This window comes from Pongo abelii, chromosome 21 (assembly GCF_028885655.2).
Source record: "Pongo abelii isolate AG06213 chromosome 21, NHGRI_mPonAbe1-v2.0_pri, whole genome shotgun sequence".
Taxonomy (NCBI): domain Eukaryota; kingdom Metazoa; phylum Chordata; class Mammalia; order Primates; family Hominidae; genus Pongo; species Pongo abelii.
The window spans coordinates 18,964,173-18,975,752 of record NC_072006.2 but is presented as its reverse complement, the minus strand read 5'-3'; the positions used below and the strand labels follow the sequence as shown (position 1 = coordinate 18,975,752).

Sequence of the window (11,580 nt, the reverse complement as noted above, 5' to 3'; positions counted from 1 at the left end):
GCATTCTTGCTATTTGGGTTACCTGCATCTCGTTTCTGATGATTCAAAACAAAACAATACAAAACAAAACAAACAAACAAACAAAAAGAAACAAGAGGATTGCTTGACCTTCAGCTTACCCTCTGCACAGCATGTCTTCCTGAGTCTGGACTCCCAGCTATCCCAGGAAGGTGGAAGCCACAGAGGAGAACTAACTCCTACCCTTTGAAATGACCATTCTGCTCACAAACACCTGGTAAGGGACCTCCCTCTCTTTCCCTTCTCTGGGAATCTCCCACCATTTCCTGTCTAACTAGGAGGCATATATGTAGCTCTGTTTGAAGACCTTTCCTCTGTCACCCAGCAGTAAACACCATTGGGACACCTGCTGTATCTGCTGGGCTACACAGCTATTCTAGGGGTGCCAGATTCACAGTGGGGTGAGATGGTCACCAGGCCTCAGGTAACAAGGTCCCCTGTCCTAATACTGAACATGAGCACCCATGAATAATATGGTTCCCATTGCCAGGTTCCTGCTGATCCAGCCCTAGCCATGTCCAAGCCCAGGATGACTCTCGGCCAGGTTGTCCTCATCACTTGCACCATTATGTGATGCTTTCTGCACTTGATCATTTGTTTATTATAGTATTGTTTAGTGTTCTAAACAAGTCTGGGCTGACACTGACCTACCCTCACCTCCACCACTCCCAGGAGGGTCTTCTGGGTATCCTGCTAAGACCCAGGGTTTCCTGGTGCTTCTGGCCAAGCCTGCCACCTCACCATAAGGGCATTTGCCACAGGGTCACCCTCAGGCATGGAGGGTGGGGTTGAGAGAACAAAGGGAGCAGCTGTCTGTTCAGAGCCTCCTTTCACCCTCCCCACTCCTGGAATCACATTCCAGCCCAGGCCCACAGCATCCCGAGCTGGGGGCTTTGTCAGCCCACAGGGCACCCAACGGACCACATCCTCTCAGTCTGTGGAGAAGGAGAACTCACAATCCTGGCAGTTAAGCAACTCAGGGGCCACTGGAAAGCCACACTGAGCAAAGGACGAAGACACACCAGGGCTCGATCTGCAGGACTCCATTCCTGGGAAGCTCAAGGACAGGCAACAAAGGAATCTGTGGGCTGCCAGGGTGGGGCGGCCACGAGGGTGGCTGGAGAGGCAGGAGGATACCGTCTGGGACAAGGCAGATGTCACAGGTCTGGACAAAATGGTAACACAAGTGTATGCATTTATGAAATCCCTCAGATTGGGCACATACTATTAGGCATTTTATTGTATGTAAATTCGACCTCATTTAAGGCAATTTTTAAAGTATCAGGTGAGTCTTCCAAGCAGTGCACGGAGCAAAGGAGCCCGAAGCATGACTGCCTAGGAGAGAAGCAAGAGAGGCCTGTGGGTTCCCACATTCCTACCGCAGCTGCTGCTCCTTCTCCTGACATTCCCACTGCCTCCCAGGGGTCTCCGTGCACCTTCCACCGGGCCCCACACACAGTTACCGTGAGACTCCAGGTCATTCCTTTCCCTGCTCACATCCCCTCCAGGAGCTTCCTGTTCCTGGAGCAGGCATGCTGAACCCCAACTCAGGGCCTTTGCACTGGCTGTTCCCCTCTACCTGGGGCTTCTCATCCTCTCCAGTCTCATAGAGAACTCCCTGACCAGGATCCAGTGGTCTCTCTCTAGCCCCTGTTCTATTTCACTTCCAACAGAGTGAGTATAACTCCCTGATCCTAATTGTTGATCATAACCTACCATCCACTACACACACTGTGTAGGAATTTACTGTGCATTTCCATAGCCGCCTGCCACATGTGTGCCACAGGACACTTGAAATGGGGCCAGTCCAAAATGACTTCTGGTCCAAGTTTAAAAAATACACAGGGAACTTCAAAGAATTACAAAATCAAAAAAAAAAAAAACAAACAAACGCATAAACGATCTCGTTAATAATTGTTCCCATTAGCTGAAATAATATTGTGGGTATATTAGGTTAAATAAATCTTTTAAACATTACCTTCACCCATTTATTCACATCTTTTAAAATGCATCTACTAGAAATTTTCAATTGCTCACGGGTTGGTGTCACATCTCTGTTGGGCAGCAGCTCTGCAATGTCACCTTCATGGCTCATCATCCAGGTTCCATCTTCAAGCCCTAGACCTCCTGGCACAGGGAGTAGCTGGTGATAGGTTTGCTTATTGAACAATGAATTATGAAAAGAGAAGTCAGTGACCTTTTCCAAAAAGGTTAATTCCCTTAATTTTGGCAAAGAAATTCTCCATAGTAGGGTGTGGACAGGTTCTTCTGGAACCTTCTGAAATAACCTCTCTGCTACAGATATTCAGAATCTGTGATCAAGTCCTCCTGGATGCCCCTGATATCTGAAGACCCCGGGAGGTCAAACACTGTATTTTTCCCTTTCCTGAGCAAACAGGAAGTCACATTGCTTTCACAGTCAAAGGAGCAGTGTCACCTCTGTGGAGACCCGGTGACTCAAGCTTGGGAGCACTGGGGAAGAGAGGCATGGCTGGGGGAGGCTGCAGTGAGGACAGGAGTGGGGAGGAGGGGGAGATGGAGGAAGAGGCCTGGGAGGGGCAGGGAGAACTGAGGCAGGGAGGGAGCTTGTAGTGGCAGGGGAGTGAAAAAAGAGATGTTGAAAGATGAGAAGTGTAGAAAGAGGAGGAGGAGTCAGGGAGTGGCGAGCATGGAGCGTGGTGGGGCTGGGCTGCCTAAGCAGGATAAATGCACAGCTGCCTGCAGGTGTGGGCTACCTGCCTCAGGCCCTCACCCTCCTCTCCTGCAGCTCCAGCTCTGTGCTCTGCCTCTGAGGAGACCATGGCCCGGCCCCTGTGTACCCTGCTGCTCCTGCTGGCTACCCTGGCTGTGGCCCTGGCCTGGAGCCCTGAGGAGGACAGGATAATCACGGGTGGCATCTATAAAGCAGACCTCAATGATGAGGGGGTACAGCGTGCCCTTCACTTCGCCATCAGCGAGTATAACAAGGCCACTGAAGATGACTACTACAGACGCCCGCTGCGGGTACTGAGAGCCAGGCAACAGGTGGGTGCTGCCTCCACCCGAGGGGTCCTGAGTCCCAGCCTATTTGTTTCCCAACCCTCAAGAGCATTCCCAGCAAATCAACACTGACACATTCATGATCTAGTGCTCAGATTCATTCAGATTTCCCTGATTCTCTGCTGATGGCCTTCATGCCTAAGCATGCTCCTGGGCCATACACTGCAGCCACTGTCTGTCCTCTCAGCTTCCTTTAACCTGCAGCAGCCCCTGTGTCTGTACCATGACCATGGCATTTCCCAGGGTCCAGCAGGTGTGGATGGAGACTGTGCTGACTCTGGGTGGGCTTGATGCTGCTCAGGATGAGATCCAGGCCATGAGGCTCATCCTCCTCCCTGAGTCCTCTCCACAGGGGCCACACAGGAACCTGGCTCCCTGTTCTACAGAGCCCTGCTTCCCCAAGTCACACCCCTGAGCACAGACCCTTAGGGCTAGCGGCCTTCACACTCAGGCAGGCTGATCAACCCCTACAGCCTAGGGCGGCTGAGTCCCTGCTGGGGTGGAACACGCCTGACACTGCCTCTACCAGCTGATGCAGAGTTAGACCTCCACCAGATGAGGACAGTGGTCACCCTGCAGAGCGGTGGAGGGTTCAGGTTGGGAGGGAGCTTCAGCAGGGCAACTGGGCCCAGCTTGACCTGCATCCCATGGCAGAGCAGCAAATAGTGACACAGCCTTTAGAGCTCCTCCACCTTCTCCTGGAAATTCAAAGGAATCCCCACCAGCCCTGTTTCTCCTGCAGCTGTCAGCTGGGGCCCTCTCCCTGCACAGGAGGTACACTCCCTGGTGCCATGGTCCCCACTGGCCTGCATCTCCCTCTTAAACATGACAGTAACTTGGAGTGAAGCACAGGACATAGCAGACCGTCAGGCCTGGAAGCCTATTTTAGACATGGGTAAACTGATACTTGAGTGACCTCAGCAGTTCCTCCTGGTTCCAATGAATCCCTCAACCTAGGTTTCTCCACAGCTCTGCCACGTTGTGTCTGGGAGAGGCCTTGTGCAGGGAAAGGGTTCAATTCTAGTCTGTAATTGTAAGACACATAGGTGAGCTGCTGACTTTAGAAATGTAGCTTGATTCTCACGCTTGAAATGGTGGCATCTGGGCGGCCCCATTGACCCAAAATATCTGTGTGTGTGAAGCATCTCATTTCCTACTCTAAATGAAGTAATAAATCTAGGTTAAATGGAGGGAATGAGATTTTCGGAAGTTAGCTGAAATTTTGTCATCAGACAGCCTTCCTAGAAAAGATTCAGTGTTCCCTCACCCCTGAGCCACAGGTAGCAGAATTCAATGAATCCTTTTACCCAGCACAGAGAAAACAATGTTTAAGAGCAGGCATGAGGCCCAGAACGTGGCAGCTGACAGGAAAAGGGGGCTTGTGTGCCTTGTGGTGACATGTGGGTAGCTCATGAAGCCCCAAAGCAAGTCCAGTGACTCAGGCACAGTGAAGTGCCTGTGAGTACATGAAACTGATGGGGGCGCTGTCCGTGTGTCCTGTTTTCTCATGTGTGTAGATCGTGGGCGGGGTGAATTACTTCTTCGACGTAGAGGTGGGCCGAACCATATGTACCAAGTCCCAGCCCAATTTAGACACTTGTGCCTTCCATGAACAGCCAGAACTGCAGAAGGTACGTTCCTGATATGGGTCCCAGGCCAGTCATGCACTGCAGAGTGGTGCATATGTGTCACCCTCTGCCTTACACATGTTTGGAGGCTGTGTGTGTGCGCAGGTGGGTATGTGAGGAGCCATGTATGCACGGATGAATACATGTTCATGTACTTGTGGGGGTGTGTGAATGTAGGTGTGCATGTGGAAAGGGAAACGTGTACACACATGTGCCAGTGTGTGTGGGGAGGTGTATGGGAGCATGTGTGCCTGTGCATGGATGTGTGGGGGTGTATGGGGCTTTGTACATAGATCCATGGGGATGAGGGGTCCAAGTGAGTTTACGTAGTTGTCCATGTATGTGTAGATGGGGTGGTGAGGGAGGGAGATGATGTGTTTGATTTGCTAGGAAGGCTTTATCTTGGGAATGGTTACTAGAAGGTCAACTCTGCCTGCTTTGGGGTGTTGCCTGTTGGATGGGAAGAAGCAGCTGCAGGGCTGTGTGCTGGGCAGGGAGAAGGGGCTCTGTCTAATCCCAGTCTCAGGCACCTGCATGCAGCCACAGCCACAGTGATCAGATTAGTGGGACCTAGAGCCCTGTTAGCTGGGAAGCCCTGGACCTGCCCAGATCACCCAACACCAGCCTCTCCAAGGACCTGCTGGTTCTTGTGAGGTCTCCACTCAGGGAAGAGCCACACTCCCCTTGTTACCATTCCCCCCTGCCCAAGTTCTTTGAGGGGGAGTTGCCCTGCCCTGGGTTCTTCCCTCTGGCCCCTCTTAGTGCTGGCCTGGGTGCTGGAGGTGGAAGGAGCTGGGGGAAGTGAGCCACCTTCCCATGTCCTGCACCCTTGTGGCTCCCAAGGCCTTGCACAGGCTGCTCCTCACAGGGCTGTGCTGGGACAGGACCCTGCAGGCTGGGGTGGGGGCCCAATGCCACCTGGTGACTTGGAGCCTTGGGAGGGGTAAAGGAACTGTCACCATTCATTCTAGTTCAGTGCTCTGGGACTCAGCAGGGTTGGGTGAGGGCCCAGTGTCTCACCTCCATCCTACTCACCCAGGCTCTGACATCTCATGGCTGGGCATCTTCCCCTTTAACTGTAACCCACACTGATTGGCCCTCTCTCTTCCCTTCACAGAAACAGTTGTGCTCTTTCAAGATCCATGAAGTTGCCTGGGAGGACAGAATATCCCTGGTGAATTCCAGGTGTCAAGAAGCCTAGGGGTCTATGCCAGACCAGTCACACTGTCCACCTCCTACTCCCACCCCCCCTGTAGTCCTCCCTCTCCTGGACTGGTGGCCCCCATGCTGGGGGAAGTCTCCCCATGTGGCTGCACCAGGAGACAGACAGAGAAGACAGCAGGAGGCCTTTGTTACTCAGCAGGGGCTCTGCCCTCCCACCTTCCTTCTTGCTTCTCATAGCCCTGGTACATGGTACACACACCCCCACCTCCTGCAATAAAACAGTAGCATCGCCTCCCTCTGAGCTCTTGGCTGTCTGGGGATGTGCACACAGGCAGGGTTTCTGCAGTTCCTTTATGAAGCCTCCTTGTTCTGCTGGAGTGGAGATCAGAGGAGTACCTGGGGGCTGACGTGGCCACAGCAAGGCCGTCAGGGGAGTTGCTGGCACTTTCAGAGACCTGAGCTTCAGAACAGGGAGAGAGCAGCCAGGGGCTAGGAACCCAGGCCTTCAGCTGCAGTAGCCCCTGGTGACGGGGTCAGGGAGAGGAGGGGGCCCAGGCTGCTGCCTGGGAAACTGGGCTGGTGCTTTGGTCTGAGCTCCTGATCTGACCAGGAGGCGGGGGCTGGCTGTGTCCACAGCCAGGGGCCAGGCCTCGGTGGAGCTCACCAGGCCATAGATTCCATCTGTGCTTGCAGATTTGAGCAAACTCCAGGGACTGACCTTCTCTCATCAAACCCCCTAGACATGAAATAGATAGTGATCGACGTGTGGCTCTCTCCACAGGAGACTTTAGGCCCCTACATGGAAACAAAGTCCAGAAGTGTGTGTGTGTGTTTGTGTGTGTGTGTGTGTGTGTAACTGATCGGGAAAAATGCCACCGAGACCAAAGACAGGCAACATCAACAGAGAAAGCAGCACCTGCTGTCATCCATCCTGGGAGGGTGTGCCCCAGGCTGGGAGGTTATCTCCTACGCTAGGAAGCTTTGCCCTAGAAGAGTTTTACACATCCACATCCAGTCGCTCTTTCTCTGGACTTGGATTTAAAACGAGCACTCAGGTCAGGCTTCTTGGCAGGGATGGAGAAGCTAAAACACAAATGGAAGTGACATGCAGTGGACACTCATTTCTTTCAAAAAGGATGTTTTAATTAATAAATAGCATCATCTTAGTGTCAAAACCATTCTGTAGAATATTGGGTAGTTGTGCTTCAAAGAAGAAACTACAGTCCTAAGTCCTCGCCAACCCTGCACGGCCCTTCCCTTTGCCATGTCAGGGCAGAGGGTTGCAGCCCTCAGGGCAGGTGCCTCTGGGAAGGGCTCTTAATTATCTCCCATGCCTAGAGCTGCATTGACCAAGGGTGGCTGCCATGAACACCGAGGGGGAAATGACAAAGGGGAAACTTCCCAAACAGCCCTGAGGCCAGCACCCCGTGTGCCACACATAGAAAGCCAGGAGGAGAATGTTATGGTGGGGAGAGTGGGGAGCATCTGCTTCATTTCCTCTCTACCACCACGGGATTTAACCAAGGTTTTAGGTTTAGGAAAATGAAGCAGTGTCGAGGAGGCCATGAGCTGAGGAGATTTGAGTTTGGGCCTCACCTGGTGTCAGGGGGTCGGGTGTTGCACACACTGATTCAGGCTTCTGTTGGAAGAGAGGGGCTTAGAGCAGAACAGCAGGTGCCTGGGAATGGTGGTCAGGGGCGAAGTCTTCCCTGCATGGAGATCCTTATGGTTCTCTGCCTGGGGAAGGGTCTGTCTTGACATAAGCCACCACCATGCAACGACACAAGGAACAGGTGATTTTGTGTAAACCAGTAACTTTTCTGACATCTCTCTTCCTGGGGAAGTGGAGGGGGAAGTCTGACTCTGTAGAGGGCTTCCTCCACTATCTGGGTACCTGCCCAGAAAATCATGTACGTTCTTTTCTATTTTCCTAAGCATTGGCTAGCTTGAGAAATAAAGGGACAGAGTACAAAAGAGAGAAATTTTAAAGCTGGGTGTCCGGGGGAGACATGACACATTGGTAGGATCCATGATGCTCCATAAGCAGCAAAAACCAGCAAGTTTTTATTACGGACTTTCAAAAAGGGAGAGAGTGTGCGAATAGATGTGGGTGACAGACATCAAGTACTTTACAAGGTAATAGAATATCACAAGGCCAGTGGAGGCAGGGTGAGATCACATGACCACAGGACCGAGGCGAAATTAAAATTGCTAATGAAGTTTTGGGCACCATTGTCACTGATAATATCTTATAAGGAGACAGAGTTTTGAGATCAACCAGTCTGACCAAAATTTATTAGGCGGGAATTTCCTCTTCCTAATAAACCTGGGAGTGCTATGGGAGACTGGAGTTTATTTCACCCCTGCAGTCTCAACCATAAGAGACAGGTACGCCCTGGGGGGACCAGTTCAGAGACCTACCCCTAGGTGCGCATTCTCTTTCTCAGGGATATCCCATGCTGAGAAAAAGAATTCAGTGATATTTCTCCCATTTGCTTTTGAAAGAAGAGAAATATATCTCTGTTCTGCCTGGCTCACGGGAGTCAGAGTTTAAGGTTGTCTCTCTTATTCCCTGAACAATTGCTGTTATCCTGTTCTTTTTTCAGGGTGCCCACATTTCATATTGCTAAAACACACATGCTGTACAATTTGTGTAGTTGATGCAATTATTACAGGGTTCTGAGATGATATACATCCTCCTCAACTGACAGGATTAAGAGATTAAATTAAAGACAGGCATAGGAAAGCTCAAGGGTATTGATCGGGGAAGTGATAAGCGTCCATGGAGTCTTTCCAATTTATGTTTGGAGATTGCAGTAAACATAGGCATAAGAAATTACAAAAGTATTACTTTGGGGAACAAATAAATGTCCATAAAACTTTCACAATCCAAATTCTTCTGCTATCGCTTCAGCCGGTCCCTCTGTTTGGGGTCCCTGACTTCCTGCAACACTCCACCATCTCCCAGTGTGTCTGTTTCCTAGGAGGGGAGCAGGGGACAGGGAAGCTTGAAGGTGAGCATGTGGGTCTTCATCTTCTGGACCAAGCTGAAGGTCTGCGCTCTTCTGGAAGCTACCAGGTTTTGGGAGTAAACAAGCCTCCTGAGGGTCATGTTTTGGAAATATTGCGCCCATTATAAGAGTTCCTTTAGCAAAAATAATGTCACACATTCTTGCTAAAAGAGTAAAACCACAGAGGTTAGAAACTCCACCTTCAGCATAGACAAATCACTCTGGAAGGAGAGGTAAGTCCATTGGAGGCCTGGGAAGCAGAAACCAGTGTGGTCATTCCTTGGGCAGGTGGATTTTCAGCACTATGATCAGAGGCAATCCAGGTGCCATGAGGTCTGAGGCTTACATAATTCAGAGGGTTATCTGCATGAAAAATAGCATAATATAACCAATTAGAAACTAAGCACAGAAGTGAGTGTTTATTTAAGAAGAGGAAATAAGTCACAACAAATTACTCATTTTAAAGTCCTGATAAATACTACAATCATCCAAAATTCCAGAAAAATAATACACATCCTAGAGTGATCAGTCATCAAAGCTGATTTTGCAAGTCAACAGACTTAAAATTATTGGCTTGTAGCAAAAAGGGAATAAATTCACAATAGCAAACCTGGGATGATTCAAAAAACAAAGCAAAGAGGTTATTATAAGACTATGGGGAGGGATTTTTGAGGCTGTAGTGATGGACTCAGAGCATAGCAGGCCTCAATGTTGGCAGCCAGTGTCAACTCTGGTCTGCAAAGTGGACCTAGGTCCTGTGTCCTTAGAATCCATAAAGTCCGGCCATATGTGGAACGTTCCATCCAGAAACCCCTCCTCTGTAGCTCTGTGCTTCTGTTTAAAGGTGGATATAGATCATCCAGGCAGTGGGATGTTCTTCTTACTCATAAGCAAAGTTTCTAACAGCCCCTGGCACTAGAGAACAATGTCTTCCACTGAGTCAGAAAGGAGTCGTCAGCCAAGGAAGAGGCTGCTTGACTTTTCAAACCTGCAGCTTGAGAGAAACATTGTTTCCTGTTCATGATGTCACTGGCTTTGTCCTCATCAGTCCATCCATCCACCTTGGAGAAGAAAGGGCAGATTTACTCTTCTTTAATTTGTGTTCTGTTTACTTGCTAACATAACATTTTTATAAATTAGCTACTTGACACAACAGTGTAATAAGTTATTTCTATGTTTTCATACTCAACTATTGAGTCACTATTTGCTTCATCACATAACATTGATTTTATAATAGAACTTTCTATAAATATAACAGAAAGGTAAACCAGTCTTTCCACTCAGTTTGATCACTTTAAAATTCTGATAAATACTACAGTCATCCAAAATTATGAAACAATACAATCAGTCCTACTTGTGAAAATCATGGTTTGTAACATTTTCTTTCTGCTTCAAAACTCACATGGGTAATATTATGCAAATTTGTCTGATTGTTGTCTAATATGGAAAAGCTTCCAGTTTTCTTTCATGTGAGCTCTAAGACTTTTGTATTTTCTAAATTTTCTTGACTTAAGATTGATGATCTTAAAGACTCTATTGACAATGCTCACTAAACACAGCATTTTAAAACTCTCACTGTTGCAGTGGGCTTCAAAATTTTGCAAATGTATAATTATATACTATATTGATTACCTTATGGAATGCGCAGAAAGAGTTTGTCCTGAAAGAAGTATTTCTTCAAGCCATCTTACTGTTGGTCAAAGTTTTACATCTGTGTTGTCTGGAGCTGTGAGATTTCATCAGGATAAGAGGAGGATGGAGGCCAAGTCTGATCCATCGGGTCTGTGCCACCTCAAAGGCATACATCCTTGCTGTGAGTAGTTCACAACACTGGTCTGCAACCTACAAGTGTGAAAATCAAGAAATTCTATCTCAAAAAATTCCCATAAAAAAATAAAACAACTTGGGTCTCACTTGGGTAAAATGAAAAACAAAATAACATATAATAAAAACAAACTGCATGGTACACAAACTATCGTTCACACCATATTACTGAGTACATTTTCATGAGGATAACACTTTCATTTTTCACTAAGTGTCAAAAAGAACCCAATCTTTTGGGGCCTATTGTCAGCCTTCCTAAAGACAATAAATTCTGAACAAAATTTCCTATCCCATCAAACTAAGCTTCATAAACAAAGAAGAAAATAAAATCTTTTCCAGAAAAGCAGTCACTGAGAAAATGTGTTGCCACTAGACTAGCTTTACAAGAGATGCTTAAAGGAGTTCTGAACATGGAAATAAGAGAACAATACCTACTGTTGCAAGAATACAGTTAAATACATAGCTCAGAGACAGTATACAGCAACAACACAATACATACTACAAGGAAACCAGCTGTCACCTTCACGATAGGATCAAAAACTCACATATAAATATTAACCTTGGGCCAGGCACAGTGGCTCTGCCTGTAATCCCAGCACTTTGGGAGGCATAGGTGGGTGGATCGTAAGGTCAAGTGTTCGAGACCAGCCTGGCCAGCATGGTGAAACCCAATGTCTTCTAAAACTACAAAAAATAAGCTGGGCATGGTGATGCATCCCTATAATACCAGCTACTTGGGAGGCTGAGTCAGGAGAATCACTTGAACCCAGGAGACAGAGGTTTCAGTAAACTGAGATCGTGCCATTTCACTCCAGCCTGGGCAATAGAGCAAGTCTCTGTCTCAAACAAACAAACTAACAAAGAAAAAATATTAACCTTGACTATAAACTGCCTAA

At 48.4% G+C, this 11,580-nt stretch overlaps 1 protein-coding gene and 1 long non-coding RNA gene across 2 annotated transcripts; one reads left to right on the top strand and one right to left on the bottom strand.

The window, feature by feature from the left end:
* Positions 1–2,755: 2,755 nt before the first annotated feature.
* Positions 2,756–6,140, top strand: LOC129052280 (cystatin-SA-like). Its single transcript, XM_054542381.2, has 3 exons — positions 2,756–3,042; positions 4,575–4,688; positions 5,803–6,140. The coding sequence occupies exons 1-3, from the start codon at positions 2,818–2,820 to the stop codon at positions 5,884–5,886; spliced, it is 423 nt and encodes a 140-aa protein (XP_054398356.1). The 5' UTR covers positions 2,756–2,817; the 3' UTR covers positions 5,887–6,140.
* Positions 6,141–8,073: 1,933 nt separating this feature from the next.
* On the bottom strand, positions 8,074–10,676 carry LOC134760786 (uncharacterized). Its single transcript, XR_010138760.1, has 3 exons — positions 10,493–10,676; positions 9,849–9,921; positions 8,074–9,223 (listed from the first exon to the last, which is right to left on the bottom strand). It is a non-coding gene; the product is annotated as an uncharacterized LOC134760786 (long non-coding RNA).
* Between the last annotated feature and the right edge of the window lie 904 nt (positions 10,677–11,580).

Bases quoted from the DNA above. Each gene is read 5' to 3' on its own strand.
- LOC129052280 (XM_054542381.2), top strand. From the start codon at position 2,818: ATGGCCCGGCCCCTGTGTACCCTGCTGCTCCTGCTGGCTACCCTGGCT. The intron at 3,043-4,574 runs GTGGGTGCTGCC...TCATGTGTGTAG, and splicing joins TACTGAGAGCCAGGCAACAG to ATCGTGGGCGGGGTGAATTA. The intron at 4,689-5,802 runs GTACGTTCCTGA...TTCCCTTCACAG, and splicing joins AACAGCCAGAACTGCAGAAG to AAACAGTTGTGCTCTTTCAA.